Here is a 25,664-nt window from a genome sequence, read left to right on the forward strand (position 1 = left end):
GGCGAGGTAACAATCATGCTTCCTTCCTCTGTCCTCTCCCCCCAACCTCGCACAACAGAAATGTGATCAAGGTCTCCCTCATCTGATGAGTCTTCCATCAGTTCGTCCTCCACTTCTTCCTGGGCTCCTGCACCTTCCTCACTAGTTTGGCTGCTACCATGCGCCCTGGTAAAACCATCTCCCCCACCCTCACATGCCTGCCGCCTTGGTGCTGCCGACCGTCTGGACCTTGCAGATGTTAGCCCTTCCGCATACAACTCCTCCTCCTCTACTTCCTCCACCTCCTCTTGTGCCACCACCTGACTCCGAATTCTGTTTAACATGTGCTCCAGCATGTAAATCACCGGAATAGTCATGCTGATAATGGCATCGTCAGCACTAAACATCTTCGTCGCCATTTCAAAACTGTGCAGAAGGGTGCATAGGTCCCTGATCTGAGACCACTCCTCCAGCGTGATTTGTCCCACCTCTGAATCTCGTTGGCCCAGGCTATACGTCAGAACGTATTGCACCAGGGCTTGTCGGTGCTGCCACAGTCGCTGCAACATGTGCAGAGTTGAATTCCACCGGGTAGGCACATCGCATTTTAGCCGGTGAAGTGGCAGGCCCAACGACTTCTGTAGAGATGTAAGTCGCTGAGCTGCGGGATGCGAACGGCGGAAGTGAGCACACAGCGACCGTGCCCTCTGCAGAAGGCCATCTAGTCTGGGATAGTGGGCTAAAAATTGCTGGACAACCAGGTTCAACACGTGAGCCATACAAGGCACGTGTGTGACATTGCCCTGGCGAAGGGCCGCACCCAGGTTTGCAGCATTGTCGCACACAGCCTTCCCTGGTTTCAGGTCCAGTGGAGACAACCATTCATGAAATTGGTTCTCCAGAGCTGACCACAACTCCTCAGCTGTGTGACTCACATTTCCCAGACATTTCAATGTAAAAACCGCCTGATGACGTTGAGCCCTACTGCCAGCATAGTAAGGAGGTGTGCAGGATCCCTTCTGCGCAGTTAGAAAGCTTGTGGCATGACCAGACAGGCTTTGGCTGCAGGTGGAAGACCGAGAGGAGGTTGAGGAGGCAGAAGCAGTGGAGGAACTTTGACATAAAGAGGATTGACGCACAACTCGTGGCGACGGCAAGACTTGGACAGCAGCCCCTTGTCCTGCTGTCACCATAGTTACCCAGTGCCCAGTCAGCGACATGTAACGCCCCTGTCCATGCCTACTCGTCCAAGTGTCTGTGGTGAAATGCACCCTGTCACACACAGAGTTTCTCAAAGAAGCGGTGATGTTGTGTGCGACATGCTGGTGGAGCGCAGGCACACCTTTCTTTGAGAAGTAGTGCCGACTGGGCATCTGGTACTGGGGCACTGCGACGGACATAAGGTCTCGAAAATCCTCTGTGTTCACCCGGCGGAAAGGCAGCATTTCTGTAGCCAAGAGCTTGCAGATGGTGAAATTCAACCTCTTAGCTTTCTCATGGCTAGGAGGAAATGGTCTTTTACTTGTCCACATCTGAGGGACCGAGGGCTGGCTATTGTGCTTAGACGGGGTTGATAAGGGTGTCCCCGGCAAACTGCCGGTCTGTGAGGAAGATGCAGGCGGACATGTTAGGTTGCCTTCATCCAAAGGTGGTGCTATCGATGTCGGACAGCGCTCAACACCAGCTGGTGTTACCACCTCCAAAGAAAATGATGACCTGCCAATCACGCTGGCTGTTGCGGGTAAAGAGGTGGCAGGTCTGCGCCCCAAAACAGGTGTGACTGCTGTCCCCCCAGTCACAGAGGATGAAGAGGCCGCGGATGCACAAGATATGGCAGACGGTGATTGGCCCGGCCGGCTAGGCCGCATTGTAGCACACTGAGCTTCCCACTGCAACTTATGCTTCATGTCCATGTGCCGGTTCATGCATGAAGTACTCAAACTATGTATTTTTTGGCCTCTACTTAGCTTTTGCTGACAAATGTTACAGATAACACGAGTTGGGTCATCTTTATCGATCTGAAAAAATGCCCAGACTATGCAAGGCTTAGCACCCATGCGACCTGAAGAGCCACCACGACTTGTGGTGAGAGGCAGAGTTGTGTTTGAGGATGCAGTTGTTGACGTGCTTCCAGTACTACGTCTCTGTCCAGGAAGGCGCAACCTGACCTCGTCGTCACTAGCATCTTCCTCCACCTCCTCTGCTGACCTCATCTCTTGGCTGACTGTGGGTTGACAGTAAGTGGGATCTCCGACCTCATCATCATCACCCTGTGCGTTATCACACCCGTCGTCCTCAGAGCCACCTGTTCCTGCCCTGACAAAAAACTAAAGTTGTCGCTCCAATCAGGTATTTGAGTCTTATCATCGTCTTCCTCATTGTCTCCACCAACAGGAGTTACAGTTTGGGAATGAGGGTCTACATTATGGTCAGAACCTTCTGCGTCTGGTCCTGGATCCGACTCATAAAGATTCTGGGCATCAGTGCAGATCATTTCCTCGTCTGGATTCACAGAAGCGCTGGAGTCGACCTCTGATTCCCAGGCTATAGTATGAGTAAACAGCTCTGCAGACTCAACCATCTGTTCTACCTCATACTCAGACAGGCAGCTGGAGATTTGGGAGCTGTGAGGAAGCAAGTGCGATTTGGGTGACACCTTTGAGGACTGGAGTATTTGTGATGTTGAAGTTGATGTGGAGGAGAGCCCACTTAAAGGAGCACTTGATATCCGTTGAAGCACCTGCTGTTTTTGTGCCTCATCTGGAATTTGTAGCGATTGGCGTGGCCGTAAGAAAGGGATCTTATCACATTGTCCGCTAAAAGAAGTAGACATTTTAGTTTGGCTGGAAGATGGTTTTTCTTCTGCAGATGTTACTGTTGCTTTAACACCTACCCCACGGACACAACCTTTTTTCCCCTTCCCAACACGCCTATTCCCCTTTCCACCAGCAGCAGGCCTTTTTCCACTCATTTTGGTGGTTAACTAATTCACAACTCTGGAGTTGTTTGCACAAAAAAACAATGGATGGTAACCGAGCAGAGCTGAGTGGCCAAACTGTGGTATTAGGCCAAAACTATTGGCTGGGTTAGATGCAGAAAAAAATTATTTTGAATTTGCAACCTGATGGAGGTCAGTATAGATGGACTAATACAAATAGTCCCACACACAGCTAGAAGCCCAAATATTTTTTCAGAGCTAGATGCAGAAAAAAATTATTTTTAATTTGCAACCTGATGGAGGTCAGTATAGATGGACTAATAGACCAAGTCCCACACACCGCTAGAAGCCCAATTATTTTTTCAGAGCTAAATGAAGAAAAAAATTATTTTTAATTTGCAACCTGATGGAGGTCAGTATAGATGGACTAATAGAACAAGTCCCACACACTGCTAGAAGCCCAAATATTTTTTCAGAGCTAGATGCAGAAAAAAATTATATTCAGTTTGCAACCTGATGGAGGTCAGTATAGATGGACTAATAGAATGATGCTATGCCCAAAAGATTTTACTTCACTAGGTGCAGTAAAAAAATTGGTATTCTATACACAGGTGTTATATCTTGCAACACAGATAGGCTACTCCACTGACTAACACACTCTGCAATAGGCCAAAAAGGATTAGCTTTGCTAGATTCAGCCAAATGCTGTGAAAAAAACTTGCACAGCACTGGCACAGACCTGCCTGGCAAAAACTGATAGGAACTGATGTAACCTAGTCCTGAAAAGGACTCCAATTACAATTAGTCTTTACTCCCACAACCTATCTATTTAAGAGCACAGACCTGCCTGATAAAAGTCGTAGGAAATGCTGTAACCTAGTCCTTAAAAGGACTGCAATCACAACTATTCCCTACTCCCAAGCTATCTGTAGATTTGTGCGAAAATTGGCTTGAAATTAACAAGGTATAGTGCACACAGCAACAGCGGTGCCGTCTAACACGCAGCTGCAGCAGTGAGAAAATGGTGGCGACGGGGAAAATGGCTTGGTCTTATAGGGCAAGGACATGTGACATACACTGCCAATGACACATGCCCTTGCTTGTGTGAAAAACAGCACTTCGCTCCGTGTGTGCGCTGCTGATAGGCTGACAGATTGCACCTCCCCACTGTAAATGCGGGAAAGAGAAAAAAAAATGGAGATCTTCATTATTCCTGCAGAGATCCATCCCCTGCCCCTCCCCCCACCCCGCTGTACACTCAAACTGCGTATTAACATTAATTTTCATCATTACTGAGAAAAAATCCAGTTATGATTTTGGTGCACGAACAGTTATCGAACATAACCTCGAACAGACGAATTTTTCTCAAATTGTTCGTGTTCGCCGAACGGCTCGAACACCGCCCAAAACAGCTCGAATTTGAGATTGGCGAACAGTTCGAGTAGAACAACGCTCATCTCTACTTATAACCTGTTCGAAGGATAAGTCATCAATGTCAAAGTAGTGGACAACCCCTTTAATTGTCCAGATTGGAGGGATCTGACACCTGGCACTTCCACTGATCAGCTGCTATCAGCTCCAGGATGTAAATAGTGTACGGTATTAATAACACAGCTTCATACATTATCAAAACTCCAACTTTGTTCTCTTTCAACTGATTAATAGCTGATCGTGGGGGTTCTGGATATCAGACCCCAATTGGTGTCATATCCTAAAGATAGGTCATTAATATCAAAGCAGTGGACAACCCCTTTAATTATTAACACTCTATACAATAGACAGTTTTCTTTAACAAAATGATTGGAATGGTATTTTAATTAAGGAGTAAATATGAAAGCATCATGAACAGAACAGCTGCAGGGTACTTAAAGGGGTTATCCCAAGAACAAAATGAGCCTCTGCAATGTACCACAATTCTTGGCCAGGGGAGGAAGAAAAAGAAAGTATATAGACAGGACAGCATGGGATAGCAGGTGATTCTTTCTGTGAAATAAAACATTGCTTTTAAACAAGCAAAGAAAAGTTTAAAAGCTTTACCTCCCAGAAAGCAGCATCTGTAATGTCTGTATAGTCTTTTGCTTTCTCCCCTGCCCAGGAGATGTGGTATGATCAGAACATGTTCCTGCACAGTCAGACACAGCCATTACACAGTACACAGCAGGGGCACATTTATAAGATTATATCAGTACAGGAACATTTTATTTAAACACATCCAATTGTGGAGTTTATTTTTATTCTAAGATCTATTGATTAAATTTTTTTTGTTGGTGGAAAAACCCCTTTAAAGGAGTTTTCCAGTTTTAGTAAACTTGTCCTCAGGCACAGTTCAGGGGAAAAAAAAGCAAACTTTGCTTTATTTACCCTCTTTGGATCCAGAGCTGTGTCTTCGCGGCTGCCCCAGTCGCTGCTGTTTGTCTTCAGCTCTGATGTCACATTGATAGCGTTGCAGTCAATCACTAAGCTCAGCGGTTTGTGTAAAATACATTGACAGAGCCCTTGAGCTCAGTAATTGGCTGCAGTGCTGTCAACGTGAAGATCACTGCAGACAAACAGAAAGAGTCACAGTTGGCAAAAAAGTGCGGGACCTGGTGAGGGTAAGTAAGCTTAGTTAGCTTTTTTTACTCTGAACTGAGCCTAAAGTTTACTGAAACTGGAAGACCCTAGAGAGGTACTGTATGCTTATCATGGGGTTAATTTTTGGGAGGTGGGACACATAAATATGTATGAAAAAATAGAGGAAAAATTGCACTCACCTTCCTTTAAAATGTTTCTTCTTTATTAGAAAATTAAAACATAGGGTTTGCAGGGGTGAATGGCATGCTTACAGGACGACAGCCGTTTCTCACCAACTGGTGCTTCAACAGGTCTTCGTGTATCCAGCAGGTAAGTATTATTTGCCTTAAATACCTACACCCACCATGACATCATTGTAACAGGTGCAAGGATAATTGTAGACATATAACTCAAAGAAACACCGTAGCAAAGTAATCACCAGTAAAAATGCCAACATAAAAACACACATTGTTATACCATGTCGATATTTTTATAACAATGTGTGTTTTTATCTCAGCATTGTTCTGGTGATTACTTTGCTATGTTTTAATTTTCTAATAAAGAAGAAACATTTTAAAGGAAGGTGAGTGCAATTTTTCCTCTATTTTTTCATGCAATGCTGTTCACGCTATTTTACACGCACCCATGTTCCTGCAAGGTCTGTTTTCCTGCTTAACCCCTGCATTAAAGGGAGTATCTGTGGATGGTGCCAGCACCTTTGCTGCATGGGACACATAACTATACTGAAAATATTGTGGGTTGTGCTTTGCTCAACCTTTGCTTTAGCACTCCCTCCCCCTCTTCCTTCCCCCATACAACTATAAACCAGTAGCTCCAAAGAACTCATTTTCAGATGCTAACAATGCCTCTCATAACAATGCTCATCAAGCATATAAATATTCTGGTTAAGTGTCAGGGCAACAAACAGTCCATATTGTTACCCCATACTGTAGTATTCAGGGGTGGATTAAGAGTAGCAAGGGCCCCTGGCAGTTTAGAAGGCGCGCCCACCCCCCCCCCACCCCCACACACACACGGTGCCATCTATACACAGCAGGAGGCTGCACGTAGCCATCTATACACAGCAGGAGGCCGCACGTAGCCATCTATACACAGTGGGAGGCCGCACGGCGCCGTCTATACACAGCGGGAGGCCACACGTAGCCATCTATACACAGCAGGAGGCCGCACGGTGCCATCTATACACAGTGGGAGGCCGCACGGCGCCATCTATACACAGCGGGAGGCCGCACGTAGCCATCTATACACAGCAGGAGGCCACACGTAGCCATCTATACACAGTGGGAGGCCGCACGTAGCCATCTATACACAGCGGGAGGCCGCACGGCACCATCTATACACAGCAGGGGGCCGCACGGTGTCATCTATACACAGCGGTGGGCCGCATGGCGCCATCTATACACAGCGGGAGGTCGCACGGTGCCCCCCAGATACAGCGGGAGGCCGCACGGTGCCCCCCCAGAGACAGCGGGAGGCCGCAGGGCGCCATCTATACACAGCAGGGGGCCGCATGTCGCCATCTATACACAGCAGGAGGCCGCACGGTGCCATCTATACACAGCGGAAGGCCGCACGTAGCCATCTATACACAGCAGGGGGCCACATGTCGCCATCTATACACAGCAGGAGGAAGCACGTAGCCATCTATACACAGCGGGAGGCCGCACGTAGCCATCTATACACAGCGGGAGGCCGCACGTAGCCATCTGTACACAGCATGGGGCCGCACGTAGCCATCTATACACAGCGGGAGGCCGCACGGTGCCATCTATACACAGCGGGAGGCCGCACGTAGTCATCTATACACAGCAGGAGGCCGCACGTAGCCTTCTATACACAGCAGGAGGCCGCACGGCGCCATCTATACACAGCGGGAGGCCGCACGGTGCCATCTATACACAGCGGGAGGCCGCACGTAGCCATCTATACACAGCAGGAGGCCGCACGGCGCCATCTATACACAGCACGGGGCCGCACGTAGCCATCTATACACAGCAGGAGGCCGCACAATGTCATCTATACACAGCGGGAGGCCGCACGTAGCCATCTATACACAGTGGGAGGCCACACGTAGCCATCTATACACAGCAGGCTGCATGGCGCCATCTATACACAGCAGGAGGCTGCACGGTGCCATCTATACACAGCAGGAGGCCGCACATAGCCATCTATACACAGCAGGAGGTCGCACGGTGCCATCTATACACAGCAGGGGGCCGCACGGTGCCATCTATACACAGTGGGAGGCCACACGGTGCCATCTATACACAGCGGGAGGCCACACGTAGCCATCTATACACAGCAGGGGGCCGCACGGTGCCATCTATACACAGCAGGAGGCTGCACGGTGCCATCTATACACAGCAGGAGGCCGCATGTAGCCATCTATACACAGCAGGGGGCCGCACGTAGCCTTCTATACACAGCAGGAGGCCGCACGCGCCATCTATACACAGCGGCAGGCCGCACGGTGCCATCTATACACAGCGGGAGGCCGCATGTAGCCATCTATACACAGCAGGAGGCCGCACGGAGCCATCTATACACAGCACGGGGCCGCATGTAGCCATCTATACACAGCAGGCTGCATGGCGCCATCTATACACAGCAGGAGGCCGCACGGAGCCATCTATACACAGCGGGAGGCCACACGTAGCCATCTATACACAGCAGGCTGCATGGCGCCATCTATACACAGCAGGAGGCCGCACATAGCCATCTATACACAGCAGGAGGTCGCACGGTGCCATCTATACACAGCAGGAGGCCGCACATAGCCATCTATACACAGCAGGAGGTCGCACAGTGCCATCTATACACAGCAGGGGGCCGCACGGTGCCATCTATACACAGTGGGAGGCCACACGGTGCCATCTATACACAGCGGGAGGCCACACGTAGCCATCTATACACAGCAGGGGGCCGCACGGTGCCATCTATACACAGCAGGAGGCTGCACGGTGCCATCTATACACAGCAGGAGGCTGCATGTAGCCATCTATACACAGCAGGGGGCCGCACGTAGCCTTCTATACACAGCAGGAGGCCGCACGCGCCATCTATACACAGCGGGAGGCCGCACGGTGCCATCTATGCACAGCGGGAGGCCGCACGTAGCCATCTATACACAGCAGGAGGCCGCACGGCGCCATCTATACACAGCACGGGGCCGCATGTAGCCATCTATACACAGCAGGAGGCCGCACAATGTCATCTATACACAGCAGGAGGCCGCACGTAGCCATCTATACACAGCGGGAGGCCACACGTAGCCATCTATACACAGCAGGCTGCATGGCGCCATCTATACACAGCAGGAGGCTGCACAGTGCCATCTATACACAGCAGGAGGCTGCACAGTGCCATCTATACACAGCAGGAGGCCCCACATAGCCATCTATACAGAGCAGGAGGCCGCACGGTGCCATCTATACACAGCAGGGGGCCAGACGGTGCCATCTATACACAGTGGGAGGTCACACGGTGCCATCTATACACAGCGGGAGGCCACACGTAGCCATCTATACACAGCAGGGGGCCGCACGGTGCCATCTATACACAGCAGGAGGCTGCACGGTGCCATCTATACACAGCAGGAGGCCGCATGTAGCCATCTATACACAGCAGGGGGCCGCACGGCGCCATCTATACACAGCAGGGGACCGCATGGCGCCATCTATACACAGCGGGAGGCCGCACGGCACCCCCCAGATACAGCGGGAGGCCGCACGGCGCCCCTCCAGAGACAGCGGGAGGCCACACGCACAAACATATACACACATATACATACATACACGCATAAACACATTTGAAACACAAGAATACATATAAACAGACATCACACAATGATATCTGCACACTCAAACTCACACACGCCACGCACGCACACACACACACACACACACTCACTCACCATCCCCCGGCTCCCGTCATCCAGCTCATCTCCAGTGGTAAGTAGCAGTGCAGGGCGCGCACTGCGTGACGTCACACTAGCAGACACGGCCGCGCACAGGGCCGTGTCTCCTAGCTATGACGCGGCCGGTCCAGCACACAGGGAAGTTAACAGGTGCAGTGCAGGCCCGGCCGAAGAAGAAGCAGCGGCAGTGCGCCGCTGCTGGGGGAGTGGTTCGGGGGGCCCCCCGCCTCTGACTGCCGGTATGTGCCGCGGCGCCGCACATATTATAATGAGGGCAATTTGGCCATGGACCCCCCAGAGCCCCGGGACCCCGGGCGGTAGCCCAGATTGCCCTCATTATAATCCGCCTATGATAGTATACATTGTCTAAGGCAGGCAGACTCATATGACATACAGTATCTTAAATCAGTCTGCCCATCTGCTGCCTATTGTCATGCTGTGGAGGAAGAGGTGGTAGGAGACTTGGAGATTTGCAGGAGCCTGACATCCACTGTAAAGGGCTTTTCCAGGCCAAGCAGCCATTTCTGCAGTGACAGTGTGATTCCAAAGCTTAACAGGGTGTAGTGGACACAGTTAGGATTCTGGTTTGCTTACCGGTTTGAGTGATCATCACGTGACCACTCAATTTGCATAATTGTGGTTATGTGCAGATAAACTTTTCCTACTGCTTCTCTCAATGAAATATTTGAACTTTGAGAGAAGCAAAAAGAAAAGCTATTTAGCAAGTATGCAAATCACAAAAGAGTGGTCAAACAACAACCACTCAGACTGGCAATTAAAAGAGTGGAGTTCTACCAGTGTGTATGTTACACGCCTTTAGGATTTAGCGTGATACAGTCATTTTTACCTGATCCAGAAAACCCCTTGAAAGGTAACTGCTCGTACCTGCAGTTCTGCAGAGTCCTCTTCATATCAGTTAGTTTGGCAGCCATGTTTTTTCTCTCTTGGTTAGCTTCCGCAGTAACTTTCTCATAACTCATCTGTGCAGCCTTCTGCTTGCTTTCCGCCTCATTTAGTAATAGTGTTGCCTTAATGAGAAATCAACAATAGGAGCTCAAATAAAAGTAAAAAGGTGATTCCACATCAAATTACATTGTAAAATTAAGGCTATGATAGCCCCTCAAAAATGGATAGTAACCTGCAGGAAAAAGAGAAGCTTGTCATATCATACTACTTCTACTCTTGGTCACAGCCAACCTATGTAGGCTTCTTGAATTTCTGGCAGACTGGATCTCTATCATATGTTAGAGGCAGCGTTACCATTAGGCTGGGACACCACTGACCAAACTGATATTAATGTAATATGCAAAAGGGGGAACCTTGGACCCAGAGAAGTGTTCTGGGGTGAAGGTTTGGAGTAAGGACTGGAAAAGGGGAGAGCTGAGTTGTTAATGTGCTCCTCCAGTGTGTGGTTGGTGTGCTTCATTGGAGCCAGAGCAGCATCAAGAGTGGTGGCAACAGTACAGAGCATCAGTGTGGCATATTAAAGATGTCTGAGCTGAAGAAAACCCCTACATGAAGATGCAACACAGTTTATTCACACCTGAATGTATTCTGCTGCAAATATATTGTGAGCAAGGAGTCAGCTATAGACATAAGTCTGCAGTCCATCGCCTTAAGTGTCCATGCTTAAGTGTGAGAAATATGAATTATACCTTAATTGAACCTGAAGGGAACTGAAGGGAACTGGATACTTGGACACTGTAAACAATGTTTGTGTTTGTTTTTACTCTCACCCCCATAATAGTTCACTTTTTAATAACCCCCATAATCCCTACACCTAGTAAGGAACTGGTCATCTCTCCCTCCATCCTCCCCATTCATCTCACCTTCTCCTCAGAACTATTCCTCAACATTCAATCCTGTCTCCAAACACAGACAGCGACCTCATGCTCTCACCTGCTCCTACCTACTAACATTTTCTTCATCGTATTCAAACAGTTCCAAACTACCTTCACGACAACACTCATGGCAGCAAAACAAACATACTTCTCATATCCTCCCTGTCTCACAACCCTAAACAGTTATTCCGTCCCCCAGCGCGTCCTCCTTCTCCTGTCATCTCAGCCGAACACTTTGCCTCATTCTTCAAGCAGAAGATTGACACCATCAGACTAAGCTTCTGCCTAAAGTCCCCCCAGCCCCTCCTCACACCTACTCAATCCTCCTCCTCTGAAACCAGCTTCTCCACCATTACGGAAGATCAACTTTCCTCTTTACTCTCCAATCACACCTCACCACCTGTGAACTTGATCCAATCCGGTCCCACCTCATCCCCAGCCTTATCACTATCCTTATCCCAACCTTAACCCACATTTTCAACCTGTCACTAACAACTGGTGTCTTCCCCTCATGCTTCAAACGTGCCTCAATCACACGCATCCTCAAAGAGCGCTCCCTCGACCAATCCTCTCTGACTAGCTACCGCCCCATACCACTTCTCCCCTATGCCCCTGACTAAAGTACCCAACGACCTACTAACCGCCAAATCCAAGCAACACTACTCTGTCCTCCTCCTAGACCTGTCATCTGCCTTCGACACAGTGGACCATTCCCTCTTACTACAGACTCTCTCATCTCTTGTAGAAAACACTTTGGCCAGCATGTTGAAAACAATGGATAGGTGGTGTGGAGGGGATACCACTCACACCCCATAACCGCAAAATAGAGCCTACTCACAAAATCGATGAAAAAACGAAGAGGGCAAATGAGTATACTGGCATAAATAAGTTTTATTATTTAAAAATTATTTTAAACAATATCAAAAATGTAAAGACAATATGTAGACTTGCGGATCATAAATCCTACCATATCCTTAGACCCATGAACAGGTAAAGGACTAGGTACCTAAGCAGTACATCACAGATATGAGATGAAAAAATAAACACAAAGAAATAACTATAAATCGGCATAGGTCCCCTAAGGAATGAAGTCCTAGGGGGAACCATGAAGATACATTAACATCATAGGATGGGCTCAGGTCAGTGACTATCGTATAACACTTCACCTAGAGATACCATCCATATCCGTTTTTTTTGGGATGGTATCTCTAGGTGAAGTGTCATACGATAGTCACTGACCTGAGCCCATCCTATGATGTTAATGTATCTTCATGGTTCCCCCTAGGACTTCATTCCTTAGGGGACCTATGCCGATTTATAGTTATTTCTTTGTGTTTATTTTTTCATCTCATATCTGTGATGTACTGCTTAGGTACCTAGTCCTTTACCTGTTCATGGGTCTAAGGATATGGTGGGATTTATGATCCGCAAGTCTACATATTGTCTTTACATTTTTGATACTGTTTAAAATAATTTTTCAATAATAAAGCTTATTTATGCCAGTATACTCATTTGCCCTCTTCGTTTTTTCTCTCATCTCTTGGTATCACGGACTTGGCCCTATCTTGGATCTCTTCTTACCTAACAGACAGGACATTGAGTGTCTCCTACACACACACCACCTCCTCATCTCGCCCCCTATCTGTTGGTGTCCCCCAAGGTTCAGTTCTAGGACCTCTGCTCTTCTCCATCTACACCTTCGGCCTAGGACAGCTCATAGAGTCTCATCGCTTTCAGTATCACCTCTATGCTGATGACACACAGATCTACCTCTCTGGACCCGATATCTCCTCCCTACTAACCAAAATCCCACAATGTCTGTCCGCTATTTCATCCTTCTTCTCTGCTAGATTTCTAAAACTTAATATGGATAAAACGGAATTCATCATCTTTCCACCATCTCATTCAACCCCCCCAACTGACCTATCTATCAATGACAATGGCTGTTCACTCTCCCCAGTTCCGCAAGCTCGCTGCCTTGGGGTAATCCTGGACTCTGATCTCTCCTTCACACCACATATCCAAGCCCTTTTCATTTCCTGCCGACTCCAACTCAAAAACATTCCTCAACCACGAATCTGCAAAAACACTAGTGCACGCCCACCTCGACTACTGCAACTTCCTGCTCTGTGGCCTCCCTTCCAACACTCTCGCACCCATCCAATCTATCCTAAACTCTGCTGCCCGACAATCCACCTGTCCCCCCACTGTTCCCCGGTCTCTCCTCTCTGTCAATCCCTTCTTTGGCTCCCCATTGCCCAGAGACTCCACTTCAAAACCCTAACCACGGCATATTGTAGCATCGGCGTCTCTGCCCCCTGCCAGGCAGAGACGCCGTCCCCCTTACCACCGCGGTCCTGATCCAGCGTCTTCCGGCCTCCCTGCAGCTGCTGCTGGTGCACGCAGCTTCCCTGGCTCTGTGCTTAGGGCGCGTGCACTCCCTCCCTCTTAAAGGGGCCGCACGCGCCATCCTAAAAAGTCCCCGGCCAATCACTGGAGGGCTTTCCCTATAAGAGGCACCTCCTCCAATATGGAGGTGCCCGTGCAAGGTTGTTGCTTTGTGATTCTTACTTTGTTTCAGCCCCCAGGTCCTCTGCAAGTCAATCCTGTTCGCCAGTCTGATCTTCTGCTCAGTCCGCTAGCCTGACTTCTCATCAGCCCGACAGTCTGTCTACAGTCCTGTCCGCCAGTCTGTCTATGGGCTCTGCCTGCCCGCTTACCTGGAAGCACCCGCCTGTTACCTGCCGTGCCTGCCAGCCTGCTTACCTGGAAGCACCTGCCTGTTACCTGTCGTGCCTGCCAGCCCGCTTACCTAGAAGCACCAGTCAGCTACCTGTTGTGCCGCCAGCTTGCCTACCCGGAACACTCGCCTGACTATCCGCCTAATCAGCCTGCTTGTCTACATGGGCCACCAGTCAGCCTGCCAGCCGAAGCTCATCTGCTTTACCGGTCAGTTCCTGCCTTCTGACCCGTGGGAGTCACCTGCTCTCATACAAGGTCGGTCCCAGAGTGGCACCTGGTCCATCTGCGCGGTTCCTCCCTGGTTCACGGAGTCGACTGAGCCGCCATACGACCTTGGTCAGACCGAGTTGATACTTAGTCACGCCCCTCTGGCCCCTCCTTGAACCGCAGCACAGAGGCTCCACCACTCGGATCCATAACACATATAAAGCCATGAGCAACCTGTCTCCTCCATATATCTGTGACCTAGTCTCCCGATACATACCTGCAAGCAACCTGCCATCCTCGCAATATCTCCTGCTCTACTCCACTTATCTCCTCCTCCCACAATCGCATACAAGATTTCTCCCATGCATCCCCCCTACTCTGGAACTCTCTACCCCAACATATCAGACTCTCGCCTACCATGGAAACCTTAAAAAGGAACATGAAGACCCACCTCTTCTGACAAGCCTACAACCTGCAGTAACCACTGCTCCACCATACCGCTGCATGACTAGCTCTACCCTCACCTACTGTATCCTCACCTGACCCTTGTAGACTGTGAGCCCTCGGGGGCAGGGTTCTCAGTCCTCCTGTACCAGTTGCCGTCACGTTTTATTCAAGATTATTGTAATTATTTTTGTATGTATACCCCCTTTCACATGTAAAGCGCCATGGAATAAATGGCGCTATATTAATAAATAATAATTCTAAGGTAAGAGAGAAGCTTTCAGCAGAAAATTACTTATTGTTTAAATCAGTTTTTTCTGTAAAAATGTTGGCACTGGGTTTTTTTTACATATCACAATCTGTATTGAATATAAAAAATAGAAATCTTGCAATTTTTTACACTGACCAATGGGGCTTTTATAGACCCCAATTTTATGTTATTTCAGGAAACACCACATGTACATTAGCAGCAATCAAGTGACTCTGACCATTTTGTTTCCAGTGCCAGATTACCAATAAGACATAGTATGGACCAGCCTAAGTGCCCCACATGGGGGCCCCGCGCAACTGATAAAAAATAATATTGTTTTGATTTTAAAAAAAAAATTACAATCAGCGTGCCAGTATGGCCGGCTGACTTGGAAGGCCAGCTGGAGAAACGGAGCTCCAATGTGAGCATTACAGCAAGCGGCAGTGAAATAATGTCTCGACTGTTGTCGGGTATATTCGAGAATCCACACGTATTAGAGGAGGAGCATCTATGTGATTCGGTGTGGCTACTATGTGATTGGCCAGAATTGTGAGAAGAGGGGAGGTCAGAGGCCACGAGTTCTTGCCAACTCTAGATCATAAATAGAGCATTCATGATTAGAAGCTTTGGGAACACAGACCAGTATATATAGCCGACACCTGAGGTCAACATTAATGACCTTTTCTGGGTTATAATGAAGTTTGATTAACATAATATTTGTTTTGTTTAATACAATTTAATGGGTTTATTAAGATTGTTGTTAGTAAATTTCTAAACATATTAAGAAATAATTTTCCTGCAGGGGCCCCAATATTTAGACTGCCTAGGAGAAGCCACAGGGTTTAAATCGACATTGATCGTTTGTGCTGAAGTATCTAATGAGCCCATACAAAGGTCATTGTGAACGGAGGGGGAGGAAGTTCAAGTTATGATCCTGTGTCATCAGCTTTGTATTGAGGTGTTACCTGTCATTGTAATCCCGCCTTTGCGGATAAGGTGTTTTACTGAAATCTCTTCCTGAAATGACAGAACGTATGAGTCTAAAAAAGCCCCAGTGGCCAGTGTGAAAATTGTAAGATTACGAGATCACGGTATGAAAATAAATGTATTTTTTTTTTAAAATACATGTAACATAAAAACCTAATTTAAACAATAGGTCATTTTCTGATAATTGTTTCTCTTTTAAGGAGTTGTGTTAAAGTTTTGAAAAATATCAGAAAGCAAGGGATACGTAGAAGGAACAAAATAACTTACTCTCATGCTCCCCCGGTAAATTCCCCACTGCTCCGGCACCACCACTCCAGTGGTCCTACTAGACTTTGTTGGCTAACCTGAAGTGATAATACTCCAACCCTTATCATGAGACCTCTGCAATGGTAGTGGCAACATGGTCGGCACGTGACCACTGAGGACAGTGATTGGTCGCAGTGATAACAATGTATTGATACATGCAGCCATGCCATACTGTTAAACACTGATCGAATTCTTATGTCTGCATAGTAGAAATAGATGCAGAACTCAGGGCCCTTTAAACACTCAGAGTCTTGCTGTGGGGCCCTATGATTTCTTTACAATGCCAAAGCAATAAATATTACACTAGTATAAAGAACAGATTGTCTTCATTGTAAAGTGTAATAGGTTTATGTAGCAAACTATTAGAACTTACTTCTGATTGTGCCTGTTGTATTCTGCTCATGGCATCCCCCTCAAGATGGAGTTTATCGTCCAGTAGAGGGCGATGTTTCATAATAAAGTCGATTTTCTCTTCAAGTCTTATTTTCACAGCTTCAGTCTTTGCCATTATATTCTGTGCTTTCTCCAGTTCTTGCTTCTTACATGAGATAAGCCACTGTAGTTCAGAAAAATCCTGAGCGCAGGCATCATACTCTGTTTATAGGAACAGGTAATAGTTATTACGTAGAGCACTGAATGCCTTCTCTTCTAGTTAAGGACTTATGATGAATAAAGACAACTTTACACATATTTGCAATGGAACATTATAAATCAAATATAACTATAGACTTTCTGCAGCAATTTAATGTATTATACACATTAATAAAACAGACATTTTTCAAAATTTCTTTTTAACCCTTTCCCAACATGTGAGCTACCGTCGTGGCCAACAGGTTTGAGAATGACACAAATTTTGTTTTTTTCAAAAGTTTCCTGCTTCATTGTTTAGATCTTTTAGTCGGATGTTTACATGTTTACTGAAATACAATTATCAGCATTTCATAAGTTTAGAACTTTTATTGACAAATACATCAAGTTTATGCAAAAACTCAATATTTTAGGTGTTGACTTCTTTTTCAACACTTTTTCCCTTTACCCTGACAGCTGGATATCAGCTTCTGAGCCCAATTCTGACTGCAGCCCATTCTTTCTTAATCAGTGCTTGGACAATTTTTATTTCACCTACCAATTTTTGAAAATAGACCACAGTTTCCCAACGGGATTGAGATCTGGGCTTTTCCTGGCCATGAACTCAAAATTTTAATGTTTTGTTTACTGAGCCACTTAGTGCTTTTGCCTTGTGACATTGTCTCCATCATGCTGGTGACGCGCCCCCTGGGCCGTGGGGTACTCGACAGCCGGGCCGATGGCTGCTTGCGGGGATTATCACGGTGGCTGGCCCGGTTCGTGACCCAGGACGGTCAGTAAAAAGAGAGGGACAAAACAAAAAGGGAATAGTTTATATGGGAAAGTTTGTGACGCCACCTGTGGTATCTGGTGAGAATCACCAGCGCTGCGGCAGTCCACTGAGGCCGGTGGTAAGGCAGCTTGATGGTACAGCTCCCCACAGGTAGAGCTAGGCCTCAGGGCAGCGTATGATGTAAGGATGCAGGACAGACGGGACCCGCCGGGTCAGAGCAAGAACAGGGACAGACACGATAGTCACTTCAGTACCTTTTACTGATGGAAGTTCAGGCACATCCCGGAGCACTGTAGGGTGAAGGGTGCATTGCCGGATTCTCCCCCCCAGGGAGCGGGGATAGGGCCTCCTGTCTCTGGTCTTTGTGTGGTAAGTTTCTGACCTGCCTGGAGCTAGGCCTAACTTAGTCTCTGTTCTGCTCCTGCCGACCTTGTGGTAGGGCCTTCTGTTGGAGATCACTCTCCCTATTCTTTGGGGTCTCTGTGATTACTGACCCTGGTACGTATCAGCTTTTGGTGATCCTGGGACATGTAGTTCACCAGGGGTTCCGGTAGTTTTCTACTGGCCATGGAGATCCACATAGATTCGGACCCGGTGTCCGCTATAACTTCGGGGTGAGCTGGTTAAGCTCCTCTCTCTCCCTATGTTACTCACTTTCTACTCGCCTTCGGCCCCACTCGGGCTCTCACTAGGCTACACACACTGCAGCCGGGACACTGCTCTTCTTCGCCGCTCTCAGAGTGTCGGCACACTCCTAGCTCTCTATCCTGAGCTCTGTGAGTTCTAGTCTGGACACACTCTACAGACTGTGCTGAACTCTTTCTGCAGGAACTGCTAGGCTCTGGCTCGACTGCACTGATTGCTTTTGTGTCTGAGCAGGAACTTGCTGAATCCCTCACTGAGCTGTCTGGCTCCACCTTCCCTTTAAATATCCCAAACAGGCTCCCTCTGGTGGTCTGAGGTGGAAGGTGGAGGTGTGTGAATGCTTAGAGAGCCCTCTGGTGGAGGAATCCTTCAATACACCCTTCTAGGATTTGTGATACCAAGCGCAGCTGGGCGTCACACTGGAAAAAGCATTGCTCATCACCAAATTGCTCCTGGATCGTTGAGAGAAATTGTTCTTGGATGATGTTTCAATACCATTATGTCACGCTTGTGGATCATGAACTCACTACGTAACGGACAGGGAGAGCCTGGAAGGGCAAGACTAAGCGACCACCTGAGTTTTCAATAGAGCTCCTAATGCTGTGGTTAGACTTGAGCCCAGGTGCCATTCCAGGACAGATCCTGGTACCGCAGCAGCTGACCCCCAAGGGTCAGGACAGCAGAAACTCGGAGTCCAAGACAGGACCGGATACAGATGGTACTGACGTAGATGTGTCACCCCAGGTCTGGATGCCACAAATATTAAAGGCTGTGTCTGAGAGCAGGAGGGAGGTTCCCTGGTTAGGGACAATTAGCATACAGCACCTCCTGTCCCAGGCCAGTAGGGGGAGCTGGCTGCCCCTATAAAATCTGGAACTAGGGGCAGGGTTAGAGAGAACTGGACGACCTAGCTCAGGAGTGAGACTAGTCCCAGAGAAGGAGGGACAGTTCAGCTGTAGCTGAGGAGGTCGTGAGGCAGTGGAGGAACCGCAGGCCAGGGACAGAGGCGACGAGAGCCGGTCCTGGCAAAGAATTAATCTAACCGGACATCCAGGCCCCCTTCTAGCCGGTACTGTTGTTGGGTCATTACCATCTGTTATAATAAAGACCCTGAACTGTTTAAGCGGACTCTGCATTCTGACCATCGCGGCCGGAACTATCACCCCCAACATCCACCTACACTACCCTGGGGCTACACTCCTCCCGTGGAGAGTCATTCTACCTCTGTGCTGCACACCAACACCGGCCCCAGCGGCCTGCCCTGCAGCTAGGTTATCCCTGACCGCAATCCACGGGTGGCGTAGTCGGACATTCAAAACACTGATAAATAGACCGCCACAGTTTGGTCTGACCACCCTGAGCCACGGGATCGGGTTGCCACTACTACCCCCAGTATCGTACAGAAGCCCGGTTCCGGGTACCCCACGGCCCAGGGGGCGAGTCATAGACGCTAGTTCAGATAGTTCCTGTTTCAGAGTCTGTCCTTTCTGCTTGGGTTTCAGGTACAGATACTGCCTGAAACAGTTACAATATTCTGGTACTGTGGGTGTGGTTTCAGGTTCAGGTACCGCCAAAGCGGTTCAGGTACCATCGGAGCGGTTTCGGATTCAGGTACCGCCGAAGCGGTTTCGGATTCAGTTACTGCACAGACAGGATGGGAACAAGAAAGCAAAATTGGTACTGGTACAGATTAAACTGGATTGCTACTGGGACCTGATCACTAGCTAGCAGCTTGCAGAATGACTAACTACAATTGTTGCTCAGGCACCTCCCAACAGGTGAAGGTGCCTTAAGTATTAAGTGCCTCCTGGCTATTGGCTGGGGCCACAAAAGGAGTTTGCGCTCTGTCTCTTTAAGAGAAAGGAAGCGCGCATGCCCTAAGCACTCTGCCAGAGAACCTGCGTGGCGCAGACCCTGGGACATGCAAGGCACAGCCTGTGTGCCGCATCAGGAGCACACGTACCACCGCCTGGGAATCAGCTGTACAGTTAGCACTGTTCGCAAGTACAGGGTGCTGCACAATGCCCTCATCATTGTTCTCTGCTTGCGCTTCAATCAGCACCAGTAGGGGACAATGATGAGGGTAGTAGTAGTGTCTGCTCCGGCAGTGTCCACCTGTAAAAATAAGAATAAAATTAAAAAATCCATATACTCATCTGTTGTAAGTGTCCCCCGCTGTAATCCATACGACCGATCAGCAGAGGAGCTGGGGAGAATGACTCCTGCAGCGAACAAGGCCCTGAGCTGCGCTGTACTCAGTGAGTGACACGCTGAGCACAGATCTGGGGCCCGCTCGCTGCAGGAGTCATTCTCCCCGGCTACTTGGTGTGAGCGGTCGCATGGATTATTGCGGGGGACACTTAGAACAGATGAGTATATGGATTTTTTTATTTTATTCTTATTTTTACAGGTGGACACTGCAGGAGCAGACTACTACTACTCATCATTATCCCCTACTGGTGCTGATCACAGCACCCGGCGCTTGGGAACAACGCTAACTGTACCGCTGATTCCCAAGCGCATCCGTGTGCGGTACGTGTTTACACAGACCCATTGACTTGAATGGGTCCGTGCTGCCGTCCAAAAACGGACATGTCTACGTGTTGATCACACAGACACAAGGTCCGTGGAAACACACTGGTATGCGCGTAGATCCATTAATTTCAATGTGTCAGTGTCTCCGGTACATGTGGAATCAGCATTAGCCACTGCTAAAATTAGAATACGTTACAATACAGAAGTCAGTTTATTGTACCTGCAATGAACAGATTGCAGGTTTGAGTCCTAAGGTTGCCTTAAAAAAATAGTTTAACAAAATGTAAAATGTGTAATAAAATATTGTATCATTTATAAAACGTGGTGACCGCTGTAAATAAGAAAAAAATAATATTGCTTTTTTTTGTTACTTTGCCTCACAAAAAATGAAATAAAAAAGTTATATGCAGCCCAAAATATTGTACAAATACTGTAAAAACTACAACTTGCTAAAAAATAAATAAACATTAACTGAAAAATAGACATGGTATGGCTATTAAAACATGGAGACACATTCAATTTTTACTTTTGAAAAAACATCTTTGTTTTGAACTGGTAAAACAAAACATAAATTTGGTATCGTCAGAATCTTACTGACCCACAGAATAAAGTTACCATGTTATCCGTACCGAGCAGTGAACATTGTGAAAATGAAGCCAGAGCAAGGTTGGCTGAATTGCTGAGTTTTTTTCCACGCCGCAGAAAAATAATGTTCACTGTTTTTTTAGTACATTATATGGAAAATTAAATAACGGTAAAAAGAACAAGTCCTGCAAAAAACAAGTCCTCATATGTTTACCGAAAAATGAAAAAGTTATAGCTATTGGAAGAAAGGAATGCAGATGAATGGAAAATGACAATGACAGGAACGGGTTAACAAATGGTATTTTTTTTATATGACTATCCATATATATCCAGAAATATTCCATATTTCACACAAGCCACTAGAGCAGTCACAATATGTTGACATACCCTGTTCTTTGCAGCTTAATTGCCAGCATTGCTGTATATATAGATACAGCTCTATTGTACTCTTGGAAGTCTGGTGAAGGCAGGATAGCAAAACTTTACTGTATGCACAGAGATAAGGTTCTGTATCAGGGGCGAACATACCATAGGTGAAACTTGCGCAGCCACACAGGGGCCCAAGAGATAAGGGGGCCCACTACCACCTCCAAAGTATGTGGAATTTTGCATTATGATGAGCTATTGGACCCCAAGTGTCCCCAAGTGCAGTTGCAAAAACCATCAAGCGCTACAAACAAACTGGCTCACATGAGGACTGCCCCAGGAAAGGAAGACCAAGAGTCACCTCTGCTTCTGAGGATAAGTTTATCCGAATCACCAGCCTCATAAATCGCAGGTTAACAGCAGCTCAGATTAGAGACCAGGTCAATGCCACACAGAGTTCTAGCAGCAGACACATCTCTTCAACAACTGTTAAGAGGAGACTTTGTGCAGCAGGCCTTCATGGTAAAATAGCTGCTAGGAAACCACTTAGCAGGACAGGCAACAAGCAGGAGAGACTTGTTTGGGCTAAAGAACACAAGGAATGGACATTAGACCAGTGGAAATCAGTGCTTTGGTCTGATGAGTTCAAATTTGAGATCTTTGGTTCCAACCACAGTGTCTTTGTGCGACGCAGAAAAGGTGAACGGATGGACTCTACATGCCTGGTTCCCACCGTGAAGCATGGAGTAGGAGGTGTGATGGTGCTTTGCTGGTGACACTGTTGGGGATTTATTCAAAATTGAAGGCATACTGAACCAGCATGGCTACCACAGCATCTTGCAGCGGCATGCTATTCCATCCGGTTTGCATTTAGTTGGACCATCATTTATTTTTCAACAGGACAATGACCCCAAACACACCTCCAGGCTGTGTAAGGGCTATTTGACCAAGAAGGAGAGTGATGGGGTGCTACGCCAGATAACCTGGCCTCCACAGTTACCAGACCTGAACCCAATCGAGGTGGTTTGGGGTGAGCTGGACCGCAGAGTGAAGGCAAAAGGGCCAACAAGTGCTAAGCATCTCTGGGAACTCCTTCAAGATTGTTGGAAGACCATTTCCGGTGACTACCTCTTGAAGCTCATCAAGAGAATGCCAAGAGTGTGCAAAGCAGTCATCAAAGCAAAAGGTGGCTACTTTGAAGAACCTAGAATATAAGACATATTTTCAGTTGTTTCACACTTTTTTGTTAAGTATATAATTCCACATGTGTTAATTCATAGTTTTGATGCCTTCAGTGTGAATGTACAATTTTCAAAGTCATGAAAATACAAAAAATATCTTTAAATGAGAAGGTGTGTCCAAACTTTTGGTCTGTACTGTATGTACACAGAACAATCATATTAACATTTATTCTTTGTGCATAGAATGTGCGCTGGCCTTTCCAAACAGGCAATTAGATGAGCGTCAATCAATTTATATAGAAGACTGGATTTCCCAATTAAAGGGGTTTTATGAGATTTTTCACCTCTGGGATCCCCATCTATTGTGAGACTGAAGCCTCTGTCACTCGTAGACTGCCAACAGGTGCTTCGACCAGGAGGAGTTAAAATGGAGAGACACCTACATGTTTTTGCATCTCTCTCTATTATTATAGATCTGAAACAATCTGTGCAATGGTCCTGGATATTAGGGGGTGGTCCCAAGTTACATCCATATGCCTAAGATTACTTTCCCACAATGAGTATTTGGTGAGTTTTGGATGTTGCAGATTTCCTGCGCCTATTAGGTAACTTCGATTACTTTCGTTTTTTCAGCGTGTAATTTTACATGCGTTCTTTTCGCTGATGTTTTTGTCTCTTTTTGGTGTCAAATTTTAAATAAAGCTGCATTGTTTTTGATACTTCTTGGTATTTGGCTTTCATAAATCTTTATTGATATAGCCATGTGCGTTTACATGCGTTTTTTATCTGCGGATTTTCCGTACCTAATCCAAGTCTATGGGGAAAATCTGCTCATAAAACTCACCGTATCTGCAACAGAAACTGACATGTTGCGGATTTGAAACACGCAACGCAGGTCAGTTTACGCTGCAGTGGGCATGAATTTCCTATAATCCCATCCACTTTGGTGGAACTGTAAGACATTGCGATTACAAAGACTCATCATGGGAACACAGCCTTAAAGGGTTTGTGGTACAAGCTCTGTAAAGGGATTTATCTTGGGGGTAAATTTCCTTTTAATGATAACGTATAGAGTTTGACACAAAACAAAAAAATATATGATAAGTCCTAAATGCTGCACAAATGCCGTCTCCTCTGTGTCGAAATTAAATAAAGGAATAAAGTACATATAAAATAGATATTTTACTGAATCCAATTCTACTTCATTATCGAGCATTAATCAAACTGCCATTAACTGTCCTATTATAGAATAAAGCATGTTTGTCTCACTTCACTAAACCAAAGCTAAAAATAGATAATAACAGTATATCCAGGCAAGTTAATAATCACACAACAACCGCCGACAGTACAAATGATAAAAAGCGTTTAACTCAATGTAATCAATTTATGTTCTAATTTGTCCAAGCAATATTTCTTCCATTACTTCACTATATTTGTATACGTACATCACAGCAAAATGGTGCATGCAAATCAGCATTAATAAGTGTCATTTAGTAAATGAGCTCCATGGAGCAGATACATGGAGACGTAACCTGCTTCCTAATGAGCCTCCCAATGGAATCATGTGAAAAGAGCAAATGCCTGACACAAAAACAGTACTAAACTTACAGAACTAAACCGCAGAGGCGACATATATTGTTTTTTATTTGATTTAAGGTCATCCAAAACCTAAAATGACTCTTGATGGTTTCTCGTGTGCAGATTCCTACCAAAAGGACTTGGAGGACTGAGAAAAGATTTTAGTCCAATTCTCTTCTATACTTTTTCCTTTAAGAAGTGACCAGGGCATAATCAATTATGTAGCCTGAACATCTCCTTTACCTCCTACTAGTAACCAGTCATCTCTTCATTAACACAGTAAACAACACGCATAATTGCCCCCAATTTTACTGAGCTATGCCCAAAATTAGCAAAGGTTAGTAATGGCTGAGCCTAGGCGTGCATACCTATAGCAGTGGAAGGTCAGGGGAGATAAGTTTTAGATGAATTACTGGAATGATGTGTGGAGTCAACTTAAAGGGGATGTCTAGGCTCATGATAAAAGTCTGTAGTCACTGTATGTGGCTGCACACGAATCAGGACAGTGTGCAGTGCACACATTGTCATGATTCCCTGATATTCCCAGTCCAAGTGGGCGGTCATATGACCACATATATGCCATTTTTATGCTGTGGACACATGCCAATTAGACACATTCAGCAGAATTAAGAGAAGTGCAGAAGAGTCTAGTTGGCATGTGACCGAAAGTATGCAAATCAAATACCGGCAGTCATGTGACCGCCCACTCGCAGCAGGAATATCAGGGAATCGTGACAGAGGGACTGCAAGTTTTGTTTCTGAGCCCAGACAACCCCTGTAACTCCTATAACAGTAGTGGAATTAGATTGTAGGACACGTTTTTTCTAAGACATTTTGGTCATGGGAAAATGAAGCTACTCCTCACAAGAAAAAGGTTTAAAGTTTGGAGTTATTGCTATTTGCTTTAGTATTAGGGATGTAAAATATTCTCTAATTTATAATGTACAAATAAATGTTAATGATAGTATAAAGTTTATTATCAACCATCTAAAGGGAACCTGTCACTTGATTCATGTGATGGGCAGCATGAATCAGAGTCTGGCTGCATCATTGCAGCCATATATATTTTTCTCTGAAATGTTTTGGTGCTTCACAGAAAATATAGTTATAAGATCCATCTGGGGACCACAGCCACCGATAAGACTAGACCGGTGCTGCCCTGGCTGGTTTTCTCAAAGCGTCGTTCCAATTGATTGACAGGTCTCTCGCTATGAGAGACCTGTCAATCAC

General features: G+C 46.7%; 1 protein-coding gene across 3 annotated transcripts in view; it reads right to left on the reverse strand.

Annotated features, from left to right (window-relative positions):
• CCDC178 (coiled-coil domain containing 178) overlaps positions 1 to 25,664 on the reverse strand; it is an 825,613-nt gene that overhangs the window by 714,400 nt on the left and 85,549 nt on the right. For all 3 annotated transcript variants that reach the window (XM_073676720.1, XM_073676718.1, XM_073676719.1), the window contains exons 7-8: positions 16,558 to 16,778; positions 10,293 to 10,435 (exon numbers count right to left, since the gene is read on the reverse strand). In XM_073676720.1, coding sequence (XP_073532821.1) covers positions 10,293 to 10,435; positions 16,558 to 16,778 — 364 coding nt within the window. The remainder of the gene's footprint in view (positions 1 to 10,292; positions 10,436 to 16,557; positions 16,779 to 25,664) is intronic.

Source organism: Phyllobates terribilis, unplaced genomic scaffold, assembly GCF_046119375.1.
Source record: "Phyllobates terribilis strain yellow unplaced genomic scaffold, ASM4611937v1 Scaffold_4__5_contigs__length_816908805, whole genome shotgun sequence".
Lineage (NCBI taxonomy): Eukaryota > Metazoa > Chordata > Amphibia > Anura > Dendrobatidae > Phyllobates > Phyllobates terribilis.